Source organism: Pelmatolapia mariae, linkage group LG22, assembly GCF_036321145.2.
Source record: "Pelmatolapia mariae isolate MD_Pm_ZW linkage group LG22, Pm_UMD_F_2, whole genome shotgun sequence".
In the NCBI taxonomy this organism is placed as follows: Eukaryota; Metazoa; Chordata; class Actinopteri; order Cichliformes; family Cichlidae; genus Pelmatolapia; species Pelmatolapia mariae.
This window is the reverse complement of record NC_086245.2, coordinates 14,018,853-14,040,334: the sequence shown is the minus strand read 5'-3', so window position 1 is coordinate 14,040,334 and position 21,482 is coordinate 14,018,853. Positions and strand designations below refer to the sequence as shown.

Genomic DNA, 21,482 nt, shown 5'->3' with positions numbered 1-21,482 from the left:
ACAATTCCTTAATTCTTCTTCATCACTATGATGATGAAGGTGAAAAAGGAAAGACAAAGAAAAAATATTTATCTTTGTATTTAAGAATAAGGTTACCAGCACATTTCAGTCATTTGTTTACCAGTATCACATACCAAATAATATATGGGGAACAGCCTCAGTGATTTTCCTTCCCAAATAAATGTATTCAGACCATTACAGTAACTGGATGTGTCTCTAGTGCTTTGCTCAGAGACGGAGTATTGCTGCCCCCTAGCGTTGAAACAGCGCTAACGTTTCACTGCCGGGGCACAGTAAAGAAGCCGATTAAGAACAGTCTGAAACGCTGATTGAATTCTAACAACCACGGCAACACAATGAAACAGAAGGTGAGTCTGTAATAATTTAAACAATTTGAATTTATTCAGTGTTTACTTCCTTAATCCATTTTTCTTTTGCAAACATTCTGTCAGCAGACGAAGTTTACACGTTAATCTTCTGTTCTTTTCATAAGAAGCGCTGCTCATTAACTTACAATCAAGCAAGGTTGGGAAAAAAAAATCAAAAGTATTGTGTGCGAGAAAACAAGTTTTCACTATCTGCCAGTCGGTGCCGTTATCAGTCAAGCCACACGCCCCCGTGAAAACAGGGAATTAAACACCCAAATGCACACACATACACTCACGCACACACACAGACATCAGACTATTTGAAATCCAAAACAGCGATGCACAAACAGAAGTGTGGAAACTAGTGATTAGCTGTGCAGCAGAGGTATAATTGGAGCCTCTAATTACAGTATTGCCTCATTGTTCCTCTCTACCTCTAATTTACCACATTTACATCCCAGAAAAACAATCACTTTGGTTGGGATCATAATGGCTGAATGACTAGCATTAGCTGTGGTTAAACACAGATTTAGTTATAGATGCAATAAAAGCTCTTTTGTATTCACATAATGTTCATATCTCTGAAACAAAAGAGAAACATTAAGGACACGAAATGACAGAATAAAAGCTTCTACATGAAAGACGACACTGTGTGAAGCTATGTATACATTAGCTTTATAAATGTATGCCGTATAGCCTGGCTACAAGTGCAAGCATCAAAGATATAATTACATATCAGGTGCTGGATAGTCCAGACACTACTTAAGCAGTAACTCTTGCAAAACTGCATGTAACAAAAACGTAAGAAACATAATTACATTGCATATTTGTTGCTATAGAAACATTTTCTTGTAGAAGAAAATTAAATACAAACCAAAATCGCTGAGATGTCTAACTTTTCGCTCTAGCTTTGTAAATACTTCACAAATTAACCAAATACATTCCAGATTACCAACGTCAGATCAGCCATTATTTAAATTGGAAACTCGCGGCTGGATGGTCACCCGTCTGACCGGAGTCTGATCTGCGTTGCGATTGGCTACCAGCTCTTGCAGCTGTAGGGCCCCTCCACCAATGAAACAGAAAGCCGGGCACACGGGGCCGGAGCAATCCACGTGGCCTTCCCAAAGAGGCCGCAAGGAATGGGCATCGTAGAACGTGACGCGCCCTTTCTCAAAGTCAAGGCACACACCGAGCCGGGGCGGCAGCGGGTAAGTGAGGCCAGCGGGCGATGAATGGCCGTTGCTGTTGGTGATGGGGTCCCGCTGTTGATGGTGGTAGCTGTGCTGTGGCAGGTAGATTTTACCCATCCCCATAGTCAGAAAGCAAAAGGGCGGCGCAGAATCCAGGGCATCCTCTGCGCCGCTGTCATGGCCGCTGTCTGGGTCGTAGCTGCAGAGAGACAGAGCGAGCTCTTAAGTTCTTTTCTGACCACTTTCTTTCTTTCTTTAAACTAGTTTTTGTGGTGTCTCAGTCACAGCATGTGTGACAAATGTTTGCAGGTGGAGTCGAGTATTTAGACCCTCCTACTTTTTGCATACCTAAGATTTTGTTTATATTAAGTAGATACAATTAAACCTAATCTGTAATCCTATTTGAAGAGTGGATCCTAAACACACATAAATAAGCATTAATATTGTAGTAAATCATAATTTCCATGATCATCACTGCTGGAGTTAATATCTATTAGGCTGGATCTGGAGCTGTCATATTTTCTTTGCTCACCGGGGACTGGCCATGTCCTGTGGAAGGTGAAACCACTCCTGCAGTTTGGACTCCAGGCCCACTCCCACCTGTTCCAAAAAGAAAAAAGAAACAACCATTGTGTAATTGATAAAGAACTCATTTTTAGAGCAAACCTCATTTAAGTTATCCAATTTTGTTCTTGTTTTAATTAAGTGGATGCATTTTAAAGAATGGATTAGCCTTTTTCTTAAAACAATAGGCGTAACCATTGAAACTCTTTTCTGAACTGAGCAGCTACCCTTGATAAAAACCTGGAAACTATTCTAATGCTCATCAGACAACATCTTTATTAATATATATGAGGTATCAAAACCCATCATTAAGAATACAGGGGAAGCTGTTGTATGTCACCCTTATGGGGGTAAATACTAAAGTTTTTGATATTGGCTGGGGTCTTTCTGGTACTCAGATGTCTTCCCAAGTAAGTTAAGTTAATTGGCAATTCTAATTTATCCATAGGTGTGAATGGTTGTCTGCCTCTCTGTGTGTGTCAACGTGTCTAGCCTCTCAATCTATGACAGCTGGAATCTGCATTAAGAAAATAAATGATGTAGTTAAAACTCTGGAGTTTATATTACCTTTAAATAGAGCCATGGAGAAAAAGAATTACAATTATTAGGTATATTAGTTTCAGTATATTAATTAAAATAGTTTGGGTTATTTCACAAGCTGGAACCATTTCCTCATTTAGATTCGACAGCATTTCTAGTAGATAACAGCAGATGGCGTAAGCATGAATTGAGGCTGCACTTTGGGGAAAGCCTCAGAGGGATTGGCTGCGGCTCCTAGACAAGGCAGATCCCCATCTACTAATGAGAGGTAAATAAATTGGAAAGGGAGCAAGGGTGAGGCACGAAAATGAGAACAAACTGCTTGTAGTCTGCGTGGTGGGTTTATGTGTTCTCTGGGTTCCTGTCACTATTATAAGTGGATTAGGGCTCATTTGAAGAAGGAAGGCGGCAGGCAGTGTGTTTAAATGCACACATTTACACACACTTTTTCATTTCATTCAAACATTTCATTATGGTTGAATGTAATGACAGATGGCTGAACTTACTGATGAAATTACACTTTAACTTCATTAACACATCATTCCCATTGAACCTTTCTCACACCAGCTCTGAGGACATTTTAAATTTAGATTTTAGGATTTTTTAAATACCCTTAAAGCCGTTCATGGCTTACACAACTTCATGGCTTGCAAGTTCTCTAAGTTACATCTCGGACCTCTCGGTATCATACAGGCCAGTTTGTACTTTGAGATTGTTTGGACAAAGAGGCCATTTGTCTGTTCTAGTGCTCTTCTTTAAACTAAAATAGAAACTGTTAAGAGGTAGTTTGCAGTCAGGACACAAAAACATAAACATAAAAACACAAAAGTTTTATTTTCCTTGAGTTTCACAGACCACACTTGTTTTTATTAGTGTTTCTTAATCTGATGACCTGTGGCCTTAAGCAGTGCTCAAATTGGGTATTTTTTTAAAGAAGATTAAAGCATTTTTAATCAGGAATATTTATAGTTTTTTGAAAAAAAATCTATACTATACTTCACACACAGTAATGGGAATATTGACCTGGCAGTACGTTTTCATGAAATCTTCAGTTCAATTCAGTTTTATTTAAATAGTGCCAAATCACAAGGCCTTAAGGCACTTTATATTATAAGTATAGATCCTGCAAGAATATGGAGAAAACAGAAAACCCCAACAATCAGATTAAACCCTATGAGCAAACACTTTGTCAACAGTGGGGAGGAAAAAAATCCCTTTTAACAGAAAGAAATCTGGCAGAACCAGGCTCAGAGAGTGGGGGCGGTTGGGGGTGAGGGGAGGAAGACGGGACAGAGGCACGATGTGGAAAAAAGCCAAAGATGAATAATAATCAATGATTGTTGAAATGTATGCACATGAATTCACTTGCCTTCACAAGGTAAGACCCAGGCTCCACTGAGCATGCCCAATAGTGCCGTCCTTGTGTTATGGCTACATCCCCTACAAGTAGGTCAGAAGTCAGGTGACAGGAAGTTAGGGCGTGGTCGGCAGCCTGCAGCAGAGAGAGACCAGGAACGCTGCGGGCACAACGCTGCTCTTTGCTGACCACCAGGCGGTCGGCATGGAGACCCCAGCGAGAGTCCAGGTAGAAGTTAAGCACTGAGAGGAGAGAGTGTGATAGAGGACACAGCAGAGTGAGGGGAGAGAAGAAGAGAATGGAGGGAGAAATGAGAAAACAAAGGGACAGGTGCATACAGAGATGACACATGGGGGTTTTAGAAGTGACAGGAGGTGACAGACAGATTTACAATCAGAAAACAGCAAAGAGATAAACAGTGAGGAGAATAAGAAGCAGCTGAGAGGAGAGACTAGAGGGAGAGGACCACAGAGCAGGCATGCACCTCCTTCCACCAGCACTGGAAGAGAAAAGGACACTGGTCCACACAACGCACTGATGACTCAGGAAGTAAAATACAGAAGCTTTGGCAGAGTTAAGTGCAGTATTTCCACAGGAAGTACAGTGGGAAGATATGCAATAGCAGGAAGGAAACAACAGCTAACAAGGACACGAGGAATTCAGCAATCACTCAAATCGATGGTTAAAAAGCCCTAGATCTGAATCAGATCCATGTTGTTAAGCCTCAGGTCTTAACAAACCGCAAACCTCATCAGCACTCAGACAGATCTCGTTACAGGAGCTAAAGTGGGAGGCGGAGGGATGAGTGGGTGTCTAAGCAGGGGTGGAAGAACAGAGGATGTGTGGGATGACCGTAAAGAGAAACAGGGAAAAGACCAAATAATTTAGTGGTATGGGGTACAGAGAGTTGGTGAGAGAATACGTATGAGTGCACTTCTTACGTTCTGTAGGAGGCACGTAGTTTGGCAGCGTGGAAGTAGCACAGTTGAGGATGACAAGTAGAAAGCTGTGAAATGGAAATAATACATGAGAGAAAGATGAGGAAATAAAGAGTAAGAAAGTAAAGATGGTTCAAAAGTGAAGAGAGAGAGAGAAGTGGAAATAAGTGAGAAAGGAAAATTGGAATGACAGAAAAGGAAAGAGAATGGATTTTTAAGCATTTCACCACAGTAAGCATTCCAATGCTTTCATTTTAAATGAAAAAACAAAAAATGGGTGCGATGTGGTGAACGTGTCAAGTGTGTATGATGCATTTTACACTCAACAGAGGGATAAACCATCCGAATTCACATCTCCTTTTCTGAGTAATTATAACATATTTGATACTGTTTAAAGACCTTGAGGTCTTTAGGTACAGCAGTCTTGAGGTACAGCAAACGTATTTGGAAGAGTAACAGAGATGCCTGTTGTATTTAGCTACGCTAGTTTAAAAAAAAACCCAAACACCTTAGGCACAAAATGCCTGCAACAAAAGACGTTGTGAGCCAAGAACGGTTTACTGGGTGTTTACTCTGGGTATGTTTTCTTACAGTTTTACCTCCAGCATGCACAGTTACTGTGAGCTAAGTTAATGTTGGTGCCAGTTTCTGTGTTTCTGTTACAAGCAACGTGCCTACATGGCGAGAGAAACAGACAAAATAAATCAGAAAATAAAGTCCAAGTAATAAAGCTTTCACCAAGGAAAGTGGGGTTTGTGTTTACACCGTTTTTCTTGTTTATTTATTTATTTTTTGCAGTTGCTTTTGGACAGAAGAATTTAACTTAACATGTCACACCCAGGCCCGATTACTGCTAGACCTGTTGAATCAAGAATCACTTAAAAAGAAGCTGTCTGATAGTGAAGTAGGCTAAAAGATCTGAAAAAGCAACACATTATGCCACAATCTAAAGAAAAAGATGAGAAACAAAATCAGTGACATCTCTCAGTCTTGAAAGGGTTACCAAGGCCATTTCTAAGACTTTGGGCCATCAACAAACCACAGAGTCTTTAACCAGGGGTGGCCAACCAAAAAAAAATGCCTAAAAACATACTGATAATCCCAAAGACTTTTGAGAAAATATTCAGTGGACTGATGACTGAGACTAAAGTTGAACTTTTTGGAAGGTTTTGAAGGTTTGCTGCTAATAAAATCCAAGATAAAAGTAACATAAAAGCACTCTGTGCAACAGTCAAATATGGTTGTGGTAGTGTTACACGTAAAACCCTCCAGTTTGGCAGAATTAAAACAAAAGTCCTCCAGAGCCGGACTGACTGGGAGAATCACTCACTGGCAGGTATTGCAAAAGCTGGATTGCAGTTCTTGCTGCCATCACTACCAATGACTAGGTTTAGGGGGCAATTATTTGTTCACACATGGCCGTGTAGGCTTGGATAGCTTCCCCCCCCCCCCGCTAATAATTGAAATCATCATTTAAGAACTTTAAATCATCATACAAAAACGTGCTTTTTGTATTTGCATTATCTTCGTCTAATACTAAAATTAGTTTGATGATCTGAAACATGTAAGTGTGACATATGAAGAAAACTAAGAAAGATGGGGCGAATACTTTTACACAACAGTGTTTATACACAGCATGTTTATTATTAGTTAGCTTGGTGAAAGAGAGATACAATCATAAGGTGATAATTCTGACAAAGTCACAGTGCTTACAGAGGCTGCTTGTGCAGAAAATTCAAAAGACTTTATGCAGGAAACCATCTGAACCTTTTTGAAGCAATGCCTGAAAGTCACTGCACTTTAAACTGGGATGCAATTGCTTGGTGTCATAGTCATGATTATTAATTGGGGTAAATGTTGAGTCGGCAGATAAGATCTTATAAATAAAACATTGACTCCCAAAAATATATATGGTATAAAACTGGTTGTAGTCCAGTTTCAAGGTGTGGTTGCTTTCCCACAACAATCCGTGACATGCATGTAGGCAACCTCATGTCAAACTAGTTTGACATGTTTCGTGTTTTTTTTTTTCTTTGTTTTTTTTTTTCTTTGTTTTTTTTGTTTTTTGTTTTTCCTCAAACAGCCATGTTGTTTGGGTGTGTTTACACTGTGACAAAGTCTTCCTGTTCAGTTGTTAATAAGGACAACTAAGAAGCTTGGTGTGTACCCTCACCTGGTGCAGGCGGGGTGTGCAGGTACACCTCCTCACTGTACTCTCCGTAGCCCGCCTTGTTGCAGCCTCTCACCCGCAGCACGTACACACTGTCCATTTCCAACCTGTCAATCACAGCGCTGCTTCCACTCACTTCGTCCAATCGCTGCCAGCCCCAGCGTGCAGCAGCCAGTCCTCCTCTGATCCCACCTCTGGACGCTCCTCCTGGTACTACACCACGACGGCGATACTCTACAGAAAAGTGCCAGGATGGTGCAGACTCCGGGGGCAGTCGCCAGCACAAGAACAGCTGGTCGTAGGCCAGACTACGCTGGGTATCGATCACTGGAGCCAAGGGCACTATGGCAATAACGTAATGATTAGATCAAATTTTTAAGTTATGTTATATATGTAATAATAATAATTCTATAACCTGCTCACATGTAGTTGGTATGAAATTATTTAGACAGTGAATGTTTAATTAGAAAGTCAATAGAAAACCCGCTCTTACTCTATTTCATTCGTATCTTTTTTTTAACCTTCAACTAGAACCCTCCTCACCCTGGATGAAGTTCAACTCTGTCAGGAGTTTAAGTTCTTTGGAGACGTCCAGCTGGAAGTGTCTGAATGATGGATCGGCTGCTAGTGTGAAATGTTGCAGATTCTCAATTGCTTTACTCAGCCTAGTGCAGTGAAAACAGAGAGAGCGGCGTCAGAGGAATCAACAAAGGCTTTCAGGAGGGACAGTGAGGAAGACTCACAGTTTTAAAGGACGTATGAAAAAGAAAATTAATTAATAAATAAAAGATAAGACTGTTTTTAATCTATATTTCCTATTATAATAAAAAAAACATAAACAGCACATTAGTGACATCCCTTCAGTTTTTATTTCCAGATACTGTGCTATATGTGGGGCTTTCCTTATTCCCTTTCACGTATTTACATTTGAACCTAGCCAGGGTGTTCCCTGCCTCCTCTCTAATGGATATTTACTTTTACAATAACAGATGCAACAATAAACTGAACTTTCAAATAATGAGTTAAGGGTCTGCACAAATAGTCCCAGTAAATGTAATAAATTAGGCAGCCAGTCATAAGAATGTAGGCCCAAAGGTGCAAGGGAGCTAAAACAGTTTGTTACAGAAAGAAAATAACAAAGGGGCTTAGTATTATATAAATAAGACTCATGCAAAGCAACTCCAAGAATAAAAATATGGTACTGGAAATTTTGACAATACACACATTTTGTGCTATTCTTTGGATTTACTGACAACACTGCTTATGCTGTTTCTTTATTTGGCAAGATGATCAGCTGAAAAACAAGTCCATTATAAAACATGAATCCTATATTGGAACCAATGAAGTTATGATTCCTATACATTCTAAGCCTGCTTCCTCTACCCTGAAGCCAAACAACACAGAGAAGAATGCACGAAGAGAAGTCTCTGAAGATTTCCCCTCAAAAAAGAAAGAAAGGAAGAGCTAATCTAAGATCTATTCTATCAAATCAGAGAGTGATTACTTAACGTAAACAAAAAGGAAACCTGTTATGAGTCTGGCGAGAAGCCTGCACAAAACAGGGCTGATCTGTTTCTTTCAACAGTTCCTGCGTGAACGCCATGAGCCCAGCGTGCTCCAACAAACCACGTCTCTCCGCCACTTGAGCAGCCAGTGCCTCGCCTCGTTTCTGCCGTGCCCCCTCCAGAGCCTGGGTGAGCGAAGCGTGACGCTCGGCGAGAGCGGCCGTCAAATCCCTGATGCTCTGAGCCAGCTGCTCTCTGGCCGACACGCTGTTTACCTGGTGAGGAAAAAGCACAAAGACAAGTTTGGAGAACTAACACCAGGCTTCTGCTGGTACATTCTTAAAAAGGGTCCAAAAACATTCTAAAACACTTTGACAAAAGACACATTTTTGGAGTTATATAGGTTTGTAATTATATGATTAGGGATGCCAGCTATAGTAGGTAACAGGTTTACTGTAAAAGAGTCAAACAGGTTGGATCATGCATGAAACATGCAGCAGTTGTACATAGTATCCAATCCTAAACAGCCAAGCTGAACAAATACTTGCAGTAGCTGCTGACTGATTTTAATCCCATGTTCAGGGAGATTTTGTGGGCCAGAAGTATTAATCACCTCAGTCTGTGTGATGGAACTCTCCAGCTGGGTAATCTGAGCCAAAACTGTGTCCTGGTTGGACAGAATGTAGTTCATCTCCTTTGTAATCTTCTCCTGTCAAATTAACACCAAATAAGTGACACAGAAACAACAAATGCACACGGATTATCAGTTTCACACAGCCACACATCTGCATTGTCTTGCACACTATGCTTGTCTAACAGTTAAAGCTGAATTACTGTAGCCTTTTAAACAGCACTGCCTCATTTTTATCTTTACCTTCATTATATTTGGTGTTTGCACTTCAAATGTTAGTGAAGTGCAAAACTATTTTAGAGATCTAGACTAAGTCTAAGTGGTGGAACAATTCCTCCTTGATAGCTCAGAATCTTATCTCTGCAGACTTGTGTGAAAGACTTGGAGCAGAGTCGCTACTCCTCCAAATCAAAAGGAGCTAGTCGAGGTTGTTTATCTGACCTTGTCAGATGGCACCTGGGTGAGGTGTTCCAGACAAGTGAAAGAAGATGGAAGGATAGATAGGAACGGGAATCAAGAACCGGTTCTCTAGTCCAATTCCTTGGAATTGTTAGTGTGCCTACCAATCGATCCTGTTTATCGGTTGCATTTGCACTTGTGCTACAATCAGCTGATTTCAGTTTGTTTGTCAGAGGAAGCAGAGAAGCAGTCTTTGACTACTATAATATATTATTTTAAACTGTGAAATGTGTGAAATGGAGGGTTTCACACTATTCACATATATGCTGGCTCCACTACTACATGTTTGCTTTGTGTGTATTCCTGCCTCTAGTAAACCTTTCACTGTGCAGGACAGAGATAGATGTCAGATTGTGAGTCAAACCTTCAGCGCTTGGTACGCCTGGGCCACTGGAAGGATTTTATGTCCGGTGTGAATGCGGCGCAGTTTGCAGAGGGGGCAGAGCAGCCGCTGACATGACCGACAATAGAACTGCAGCTTCTCCTGGTCGTGTTCTGGACAAGTCAGCACCTGAGCGAGACAGGCAAAAGAGATGAGAACAGTTTAATCTGAGGCACATTTTTACTGAGTGGAAGAAAACAGAGGAATGTAGCACACAAGTGTGAGGATGCCTGGGTAATTTATTGCTTTGCCTTTTGCTAAGCAGCCAAGAGCCAGCGGAGGGCTCTGAAAAACAAAAGTAAAGTAAATGTAAAGGGGTCTCTGTATTTTCTTCTTTGTGATGTTATAATCTAAGTGGGTCAGAAATCCATATTTTTCACATGGAAAGAAACCATAACTGTTCCATCCATGCAGTCTTACAGTAATGTACAATTACTATCCTTTATGCAACTTGAACTGTGCTTCACATGGCAATCACACTTTCTATATAATGCAGTGCAATATAACTACACTCAGTTTACCACTTATTTAACAACATACATAATTAATACTTATAAACCCTCAGCAAACCATGTATTGTTAAAAAGTGTAAGAAAAGACTTCATGTCTGCTGTCACTTATGCTTTATTTTAGCACAAGCAGATGTGGATGAACAGTATGTGTGTGTCAGTGTTTCAGTACCTTTGGTCTGAAGTTAAGTGTAGGCTGGATGTGCTCATGCTGCGCCCGTGGCGTTCCCCATGGGTGATAGAGTTTGAAACACTCATTGCAGAAATTAGACCTGCAGTCAGCACAGCCCTTGGTGGCTTCCAGAGTTTGAGGCGGCTTACAGAATTGGCACATCACAGCCACACTGCCCAGACTCACCGTGTGTCTGTACCTGAGAAAGGTAAGAGAGACAGACTGATTTAGCCTCAAGTTATTGAGCTTGTTCCACCTTTTTTTTTTTTTAATGAAGTGGGACCTGGCAACCAAGCAAATAAAGGATTAATGAGTTGAATATTTGAACATGAAATAAATTCTCATTAAAGGAACACAAATGTTTATAACAAAGAGTAATTCGAGCCCATGGGTATGCTTGAGACAAATGGTAATGAGCAGGTGATGAATGGAAAGCTGTGGAAGTGCAGTCAGCCAGGGTAGCTACAGCATGTTGCAGTGCACGCTCAGTGCTGGTTCAGCTGCTGAATACTGACAATAAGTTCTGTTCCCATACATTCTGCTTTTCAGGTCTAAGTCCTCTCCTTATTTACATTTGTCCATAAACATCATGAGCACTGAAGGACATCATCAATCTGTAGGGTTATCTAACTTTTTTTGTCATTAATCTGTACTCAAATAGCATCTTTCTGCTCAAGTTAAACACAGAAAGCACTTTTTACTACAAGTCTCATTCGCCCAGTCACATACACGGTCATTTTTCTAATATTCATTCATCTGAAGGAGCTGGGGATCGATCCATTGACCTTGAGATGGCCTGCTCGACCACCTGAGCCACAGCTCCCAATCTTCTGTTTGCAGATTGAGTCTATACTTACCTCTCCACTATACGCTCCAAGGTGAGGTTGCGCAGACAGTCAGTAAGGCCTTTCTCTCCCAGCTCAACATCTCTGCCGCAGGGGATACAGGGGAACATCATCACCAAGGGTGGACCTTCCTTACGGCGTCTACCTGGGTACGTCCCATAACCGGGAGACCGTGGCATGGATGGTGAAGGGGGGTGTGGACCTTAAACAAAAAAGTAAAACCAGTTATAAACAAAGAAAAAGGTAAACAATTAAGAAAAATCATGGTTGCCATTTCTTTTTAATGGCATGAAAATGCAATCCCATTACACCAAAAAACCTAAGGCTATTTTTAAGAAAGAATGCCTCATTGACAAAAACAAAAACACCCTCCCTCTCTTTGTGAGATTAACTTAGGTTATAAATGGAGAGAGGTACTACAAACCTGAACGCAGCACGCGGTCAATGGGCCGTTGTTCATTTTTAGGTGTGGGCCTGCGTGCCTGACGAGGTGAACGGGTGTTGGGTGTGGAGGCTGGTGAGTTGGGTTCTGGTGGAAGCTCTGGAGGCGGGTATCCATTTGCTACCAAGACCTCGGAGGCACACAAGAGACAGACGCTGTGCAGGCATGGCAGGACCACAGGCTGTTTGACTATTTCCTTACACACGGGGCAATGCAACTCATGCTCCAGGCTCTTCATGTTAGACTGTTGGAAGCAAATAAGCAAAGGATGACTATCTGCACATGGTGCTGTAGAGAAAAACAGGCTGAGTATCCAGACATCCCGAAGATGAATGTGTTTAGGAATGCAGTACACAGACGACCGACTGTGCACAAAAGAAATTTAACTTGAATAAATGGAACTAAAATTTGCAGGCAGTGGAAAAAGCTCTCAAACACGAATGGCAATGGAATTGATTAAAATCTAAAACTATCCAATTATAGCATAAAGATGCAAAATTAAGACTATGACTCAGCCAAATGTCGTTTTATACTTAAGAGTTTTGATTCTTACTTCTATAGACTTATTTTTACTCAGTACCAGAACAGCATTCACGTTTTAGACCAGTCCGACTTGCAGATGTATAACTGAGGGGAAACAGCTTCACAGCAGATACCCTGAGAAATACTTGGCAATGTGAAAAAGATGTCCCACACAGGCGACACAGGGTGCCAATCTTGTTAAATATGGATTAAGATGAGGCATTAATTATTCAACCACCCATCTCTTAAATCACAGCCATGCATGTGACCATGAGCCAGTAGCCACATTTCTTTATGTCTCAGAAATTCTATAACACACTTGTTTCTAAGAAATTTTGTAAAAATGTGTAATAATGTGTAATATATTAGCACACAAAATCAGGTTCGATAATGCATTTGTCTTTTTCTATACATTACTGCCAATGCAGCACCTTCGCTTTGTGAAACTACAGCAAACAGACCTGGATGGCGAATCAAAACTCGCACCTCTGGAGCACTTAACGCGTGCTCTGCTCAAGGACATTGATCTGACAGAAAAGGACACTGACTGTTGCATAAACCTGTGACTTTACCACTGCACTCACTCTGATCTGATAAAAGATTAATTCCACTCTCATTACATCCTGGTCTATGTGAAAAATACACAGATTTTATGTCCAGTGATGTTAAGAATAATAGTATATTTTATTTGTTGTCCTTTTCCCAGTCATGAGGACCTCCTTCCCCCCCCCCCTTTGCTTTGTGGATGCCCTTGACACAGAACCTACTACCAAACTGGTTGCAGGGCATCACAGACATTATGAGTTAACTTCAAAACCAGGACAAGGCAAACAGACTGACAGTGCTGCATAGGGGATTTGGGGATTGTGTCACTGTGATGCGATATGATGCCACCATCAGGGCTACTTAAAACACAAAGATCATGCATAGGGATGCAGAACAATTGGAATATCATGAAGGGAATATAAAAAGGAAAGGTCTACATTCATACAATAAAGCCGGATGAGAAAATATGTGCAGATACTGGCTGATAGCGCACCATCTACCCAATTTGCAGACAGCACCACCTTAGTCAAATTAGAATTACACGGAGAGAACTGGCGGATAGCGACGACCTGCATTGAAGTATGAAACTGGATTAATGCTAATAACCTCCTTCCTCCCTCAGTCCACCTCAGTCATTTTCTCCAATGTCAACTCTGGCCTGTCTTTTTCTCATCCTCTAGCAGCTTAGCCTATCGCATTTTCAAGCACCTCCGATTCCTGCAGGCTGAGCGCACAGCTACAAACTGTGGCTCTCTACCTCCATCTCACATGCACAGTCCGCACTGCTGCTGCTGAGGCCGGCGCGGAAAAACAAGCAGCGCATCCTTACCTTCACCTGGAATCTAGGCGCCATGACAGCATTTCCAGGATCAGAGCAGTGTCTGTGTAGTGCAAAGAGGGGAGGGGTTTGAGCGATTACAACGACCTCCTAGCGCAGGTACGATGGGCTCTGGAGGAAACGGGCTATGGCGACGGAAAAGATAACGCACGTGACTGCCTTTGACTGCTGAACGTGCTCTGTGTGCACCTCGCTCTGTTGGAGCCGTGTCTAAAATTACCTCTAGGTTTTAACCCTGCGATGCTTGATGCTCCCAGATGCATCGATACACGTTTTTTTTTTTATTTGTCTCAGCAGCAGCCCCGAGTCCTGCATCTCGTCTCCATGGAAACGAGCATCCGGAGTGCCGAAAAAAGAAACGTGTCATTTGGGTCTGCACCCATGCTATTATTTTTTAATGACGTTATTATAATTGCCACATTTGAATGGAGGTTAAGCTCAAGTCTGATATGTAGGTCATTAATGTCGGTAAAGCAAAAATCGAAGAAGATCAATATTTAATTGGCTAAAGATGATAAGAAAAACATGTTTTATTTTTCTTTTATTTCAGTGGACTTTAATTGAGGTTCAGAAACAGATCGCACAGGGATTGGGCCCATGTGATAGAGACACTCCGGCAGGTGCCATCCACGCCGATAATTCGCTTTTTCCCTTTAAAACATGATAAAACATGATAGCTACTCTTTATTTAAAAGAAATAAATAAATACAAATTCATACTCCACGTTATATTCAGCGTATATCAACTAAAAGCACAATGTCACAGATATACACTTACGGTGGCGCGAACCAAGGCTTCCATCGCTGATGTGGCTGTTTTTAAATCCATCTCTGCCATTTTAAGAGCATAGCTTCCCCCTGTTTTCATCATCTGGAAATAGATCGTGGTGTGTCCAGGCCGATGGCCATGTAACACATATTAAGAACGCGAAATATGCCGAAAATATGTCTTGAATATAGAAGCGTTTTGGATATTAATATTATTTTTTTCTATTAGATGTTTAATTTGGACATTTTTACGCGCGTTAATTACCGACTGATAAGAAGCACCGTGTGCTGCTTTTAGGCATAAAAACAAAACGCTTTCTGGAAAAAAATCATAATTTGTTCTTAATTTACGAGTACATCCACGCCGAATAGCTACTACTAAAAGATGCCTGTGGCTTTATTCCTCACGCAGGCATCCCTCCCCCTACGTTTCCCATCCTGCACCGGATGCCCTCAGCTGATGCGGAACACAGGGAAAATCGCTGTAAATCCAGGAACCCATTCCTTAATAGCTCAAGAACGTAGTGGGGAAAAAACAGTATTTGTCGGTTTAAAACTGATTTCCGGGATTTAAAATGTTGTAAAGGAGTCGTTGGCCTAGACTCGAACACATCTCTCGTGGATGATGTCAGTTTGAGCCAGAAAAAAAAAACAATCATGTCATAAGATAGAAGCTGCAACCAGCTTTTGGCAAAGGGAGTTTTATATATCTTTTATTGATCAGGGCAAAAACTCTCACTGACTTATAAAAATGTATTTTTTTAGGAGCGATCAGGCCAAGAGGATAGCAGAAATTGCAACAAATTTAACAGTTCTACAATGATAAATAAATAAAGATATATGATGACGGCAACGCAGACATAGAGTAGGTAAAACAACACAAAGTCATAAATATACTTGGGAAAGCAGCTACTTTTTGTGTTTTATATAGAGGCTATTTACTAGGGAGAGCCTTCAGTTTTCAGGCCCCTCTTCTGTGGAACCAGCTTCCAGTTTGGATTCGGGAGACAGACACTATCTCTACTTTCAAGATTAGGCTTAAAACTTTCCTTTTTGCTAAAGCATATAGTTAGGGCTGGACCAGCTGACCCTGAATCCTCCCTTAGTTATGCTGCAATAGATGTAGGCTGCCGGGGATTCCCATGATGCATCGAGTTTTTCCTTTCCAGTCACCTTTTCACTCACTATGTGTTAATAGACCTCTCTGCATCGAATCATATCTGTTATTAATCTCTGTCTCTCTTCCACAGCATGTCTTTATCCTGTTTTCCTTTTTTCACCCCAACCGGTCGCAGCAGATGGCCCCGCCCCTCCCTAAGCCTGGTTCTGCCGGAGGTTTCTTCCTGTTAAAAGGGAGTTTTTCCTTCCCACTGTCGCCAAAGTGCTTGCTCATAGGGGCTCATATGATATGATTGTTGGGTTTTTCTCTGTATTTAATATTGTGCTATCTACTGTACAATATAAAGCGCCTTGAGGCGACTTTTGTTGTGATTTGGCGCTATATAAATAAAATTGAATTGAATTGAATTGAACTAGCGTAAGCAAAGATATTGTACATAAAAATAAATAAATAAAGAGAAATCACTTTTTTCATGTTTTAGGATCCTCAGAAAATTCAATAACTAAACTTGACAGAATGCGTAACATAGATGTAGGAGGATTCATTCTGGCTACTATCTGAAGTAGCGTATTGTAGCCTGCAGATTCCAGACTTGGAGAAGTCACTCACTCGGATCTTGGCAGCTGTTCTGGAGTCTTTAGACACATCTCGCACTTCTTTTCTTTCAAGAGTCTTTGAAATGTTTCTCTACCTACCTCTGCTAGGCTTGTTCTGTACCGAGTGTCTCTCTTTGAATTTCTTGATGATACTTCTCACTCCAGTGAGTGATAACTTTGCATAGCCATCTTCTGCTTTGTTGGAATCAAAAAATATTTTGAGTCTAAACTGATTTATTTTGTTGTTGTCATGATGCTTTCTTAGGTGTGAGCTCAAACCTTTGCTGAATTTAGACAAACCAACAGAGGTCAGTTAAAAAAAAGTCAGTTTTTCAGTAGTGACACTGGTTGTTTTGTTTATTTTCTTCTTATTTTCTTTCTTATTCTGTTTTGTGTGCAAGTAGAAAAAATTTAGGAAAAATAGCATGTTCACATATGTTACATCATGTTACTTTAAATTATATAGGGGGACTGATCATTTTATGTTTATTGTGTGCTCAAGCAAAACTACACATGTATGAAATAAAACTGATTGTAGTTTCCTCATTGGAAACATTGTTTCCAATCATTGTATTTTGACATTATATTCAGTATTATTAACAGAACTTAAATTCATAATTTAAAGGAAACTGATGTCAGTGTAATAAACTGGGCTGTGCAGCCATGATACTGCTTTAATTTACTTTAAAGAAATAAAGAACTTATACTAAGAAACTTACATGTGAAGTCAGGGTGGGTAGTCAGTACTGTCAGTGGCGTGAGTGAGTGTCTTCAAAAAGACTGCCATAGCTATTCACATGTCTCAGTGTTTCTTCCACAGGTGGAAAGTTTCCTGACAGGTGTGTTCAATAATGACCTAACCAGCTCTCTGTTGGGTGTGTAGACTACTCCCTCATATTAAAATTCCTGTTTGAATAATGAACATGAGATATACATGCCTCAGCTGTGTTTGACTAGGTCAATCTGTTTTTATTACAAAACAGCCGCTTTACTTCAAGCTGTAGCTAGCAATCAGAAAGTGTTTCTTTTCTTCTGCAGATCTTTTATTGAACTGTGCAAGTATGCTCAACCCTATGATTTAAACCCTATGATACCCTTATCATAGGGTTTAAAATAAACCCTATGATAAGGGTAAAGGATTACTATTGCAAAAAGGTAATTAGATTAAGGTTACTTCCCTGTTCTCTTCCACTCTATACAGCAATAACTGATATAGGTATTTTTCTGCCATAATGTGTTTATAAACCCTGCCTGCAAATGTTCACATTTTCAGAAAAATTGGAGATTAAAAGAAATTTACAGTCTCTTTATCCGAACAAGCTTTGAAATGGTTTTTCAGTTAATAGATACACTTCATCAGACACTAGAAGGCAATAAATTAGTTGCCTTCTAAATTGTTTATTACCATTAGTTGCACAGTAACCAGGTAGTCTCAGTGTGCAGCAAATGGCCTTGAGGTGCTATTATCTTTGTTAGGAAAATAAATCAATAAATGAACAAAGATAAGTCTTTTTTGACACAAAGCTTTCTTAATTTGGAAAAGCTTATACAACATTGAAAGTTACAGAAGTGCTGCGAGGAAACTTTGATAATTATGACAGACATGGGAAAGGATGTTCAAGAGTTCCCTCTGCTGGTGAGGAATATTTCCTTGTGGTCTGACATGTTTTCAGTTTGATGGAAACTCAGTTTACAGTCCACATCAATGCTTCCCTGAGTAGCAGACATATCACTACATTGGTAAAACTGATTCAAAAAATCACTACTAAAGGAGTCTGATAATAAGAAGAGAACTGCTTTAACCAAGAAACAAAACAAAACTCTGGAAATCTGAACTGACGAGTTATTAGAAAAGGAGCGTTAGGCAAGTACTGTATTTGTAGCTCTTTCAGTTAAAAATGATGTATTTATGGATAACAGCAAGAAATGTGTGTGTGTGTGTGTGTGTGTGTGTGTGTGTGTGTGTGTGTGTGTGTGTGTGTGTGTGTGTGTGTGTGTGTGTGTACAGTTTGTTATTTGCCTAATAAACGTTTTAAACAGGTTTACAATATTTTTGATTTCTTACTAAGGATTAGGCTAATAAAGTAAAAAAGTACCTCCACTTTGACCAGCTATGAGATTAACAAGATACCTAGCAATAATACATAGCGTGATCAAATAGGTTAAAATAACAAAAAGTTGAGTTCAGGAAACATTGCAATGAGGTATTTTGGTGATTTTCATGTTAAATTATGTTCTTTTTCTCCTTTGTTAATAAAATGAGACACAAACAAAAAAAAAAGGACAGAACTGATCGAGTTGTTATTCAAATACAGCTTTAACACTGGGCTGCAAAGCGTGCCATTTGTAATACCCTGTTTTCACCACAAGGGGGCACACTGTATCCATCCAGCTATCTGTCGTCCATCTTTGATATAAAACGCATTTCAGGATAATAGGAGTAAAGGTTCAGGTTATGATAGGAATATAAATGCAGATAATATCAGACAAAACAATCCTTGAAGCCACACTGGCTGGATTGCCTCTGTTGTGGATGATAGCTCTAGTTTACTGAATTGATCTTGTCCTCAGCAGAATGCTGCTGATTGGCTCTTCTTTAGGTATCAGTAAGTCTTACAGGTAAATTACAGATTTTCGAAATTACTGTAAATAGTTTTTAAAATCCCTTAAACCTAAGGTGTGTTTATTATGAGATATTAACACAGAAAAGTAGAGCGTGTGTGTGGGAGGTGGGCGGTGGAGAGGGGCGGGGGGTCTGTAAAACCGGTAGCCTAAACTTTAATGAAACTTTATCTTAAATTCCACAAAAACGGCTTTTAGCTCTTCTATCAGCAGCAGTACTAACTTTTTCCTTGTTTTTAATTCAGACGACTGAACTTAAGCTAAAGTCGTACTAATATATTTACTCTCCTATTACTAACCTTTCCAGTGTATTAACTGTTCAGGGAGTCCAGCGCCTGCACAGCCACAGTGTGAGTCAGTACGCACAGCCAGGGCGGCGCCTGACTATAAAATCTCTGTTGCTTGTTGCAGACGTCTGAGCATTTGCACCTCTTCTGCTGACCGCGTCCCAGCAACTGTACGGTAAGAAACTTTCTGCTTTTGTCCTACAGGTGTGGCTTTGCCACGATTTTTTTTAAATATAAACTTTAGTTGCTAAAACATACAGACATACAGCTAGGACCCTCTGGGTGTGAGAATAGTGTTTCATACTGTTTAACCTACTTTAAGCTATTAAGGAATGGGTACCCAGTCACTGCTTTGTATTTACTGAAGCTCCCTCTTGGTGAATTTCTAACGGTATCTAACGGATCTGTGTATTTCCTCTGCTGTTAACTAAGTTAGGCTGCAACTTTTAGTTAGTTTATCTTGTTTCTTTCTCTTGTTTTCAATCTTTCACATGAATTACACTTTAATTGTTTTTCCAGTGTTATGATTATTTTTATTAATAAAATATATAATTAACATTTTTACATTAAGCTCTGATTCACATTTAAGACAGTTAACTAGGTCTCCATATAGTAAATATAAGCCTTTGTAAGGGTGTGGTTGGACTGTGGGCATGTACACACATGTGCTTGTTCCTGCAGTGTCCTATCTCATTACTCACATTGAATCCCACCATTTTGGGTCTCACATTTTTCAGTTCAAGTTGTTCACATTTTCCATTCTCTTGCGCACAAATAACACACCCTCCCTCCTACTTCTCCTTTCTTTTAACTCTTACAGCTACAAAGACAGTAACTCAAATGTTGAGATTTTCTGTATTTTGCACAGTGGTTTACTAAAATTTCAATGACATACCTTTACTGTCTTCCCACGAGCATCACTCATCAGTGGGAAGTACAACAAAGACCCAAATGTGTCAGTTCCATCAATAATGGACGAGTTTAACAGCATCTCAACCACAGCAGCTTTCATAAATGCTTTCTATGGACTTCTTTGGAAAATGTCAGCTGATGTTAAACTGAATTGCTATCAGTTGTCATAGTCAACATTTTCTGAACATTGTTTTTCAGCCTAAACACATTCCAGCAACCATGCCTTCAGAACTGGAAAACTGCATGGAAGGACTCATCAAGGTGTTCCACCGTTACGCCAAGGACGGTTCGCTCACCCGGCAAAACCTCAGACAGCTAATGGAGGCTGAGCTTTCCAGCTTCCTTAAGGTGAGATGAGACCAAAACGTAAATTGTACAATCACACTGCGCATCATTTACACACTGTAATCCAATACTATGCCACCTCTTGTGCAATTTCACTGTTGCTGATGTATCCTCACACACCCTTTTTTTTTTAAACACAGTGTCAAAAAGATCCTGCTGCTGTAGACAAGATCATGAAAGACTTGGACGCCAACGGTGATGGTCTTGTGAACTTTGAGGAGTTTGTTTCTCTGGTTGTTGGACTGTCTGTTGCCTGTGAGCAGTGCTATCAGCTGCAAATGAAAAAGGCTGGAAAGAAGTAGGAAGTACAACAGTGGAAGAGAAGAGATCAAAAAGCATTGCTTTTTTTTGCTTTTTTTTTTTTTAAAGTTTTGTTCATTAAAAGTGCTGAATCATTTTAAACCTCTTGTGTCTTGTGTTTCCTAGCTATGTAATCTTTAAATTAGACAGATTTGCCTATAAATCCCCTTCAACTTTTTATACATGTGTTTTTTTAAGCAAGCACCAGAACCATTTCCATTTGAGAAGCTGGTAAAGCTTAATCCAGACAGCTTTCTCTGTTGGCATTGTAATTGAGTGAGTACTTTATGTTTCCCCGAGTGTTAAAGGGCAGATGAGCCACTCCCTCCCTGACAAAGTCCCTGCTTTATCACTGCTCTGAGGAATCTGCTGAATGTTGTAGGCATGAACACACCTCTCTCAGTGAGGCATAAACTCTCAGAGGATGTTGCAACTCTATGAATAAAACAGGTGATAACATTGCCTAGTCAGTTTGATTTGTATTTTGCAAGCCCTCAACTGACTCACAAGAACAGCACATCACTGCTCTTGTGCAGATCACAAAAATCCCAC

General features: G+C 40.2%; 2 protein-coding genes across 4 annotated transcripts; one reads left to right on the top strand and one right to left on the bottom strand.

The window, feature by feature from the left end:
• Nucleotides 1–408: 408 nt before the first annotated feature.
• LOC135932918 (tripartite motif-containing protein 46-like) lies at nucleotides 409–15,324 on the bottom strand. 3 transcript variants are annotated; one of them, XM_065470667.1, is made up of 12 exons: nucleotides 14,759–15,320; nucleotides 12,058–12,319; nucleotides 11,646–11,835; nucleotides 10,789–10,987; nucleotides 10,090–10,236; nucleotides 9,249–9,344; nucleotides 8,657–8,910; nucleotides 7,674–7,795; nucleotides 7,134–7,472; nucleotides 4,035–4,264; nucleotides 2,094–2,161; nucleotides 409–1,760 (listed from the first exon to the last, which is right to left on the bottom strand). In XM_065470667.1, exons 1-12 carry the CDS (start codon nucleotides 14,849–14,851, stop codon nucleotides 1,331–1,333), a joined length of 2,430 nt encoding a protein of 809 aa, XP_065326739.1. In that variant the 5' UTR covers nucleotides 14,852–15,320; the 3' UTR covers nucleotides 409–1,330. The 3 variants fall into 3 exon arrangements, with proteins under 3 accessions (XP_065326739.1, XP_065326740.1, XP_065326743.1); XM_065470668.1 differs by lacking the exon at nucleotides 14,759–15,320 and adding an exon at nucleotides 13,973–14,088; XM_065470671.1 differs by lacking the exons at nucleotides 409–1,760; nucleotides 2,094–2,161 and adding an exon at nucleotides 4,964–5,028 and having other exon boundaries at nucleotides 4,036–4,264; nucleotides 14,759–15,324.
• Nucleotides 15,325–19,417: 4,093 nt separating this feature from the next.
• Nucleotides 19,418–21,032, top strand: LOC135933774 (protein S100-A10-like). Its single transcript, XM_065471943.1, has 3 exons — nucleotides 19,418–19,548; nucleotides 20,484–20,633; nucleotides 20,771–21,032. The coding sequence occupies exons 2-3, from the start codon at nucleotides 20,505–20,507 to the stop codon at nucleotides 20,930–20,932; spliced, it is 291 nt and encodes a 96-aa protein (XP_065328015.1). The 5' UTR covers nucleotides 19,418–19,548; nucleotides 20,484–20,504; the 3' UTR covers nucleotides 20,933–21,032.
• Nucleotides 21,033–21,482: the final 450 nt, after the last annotated feature.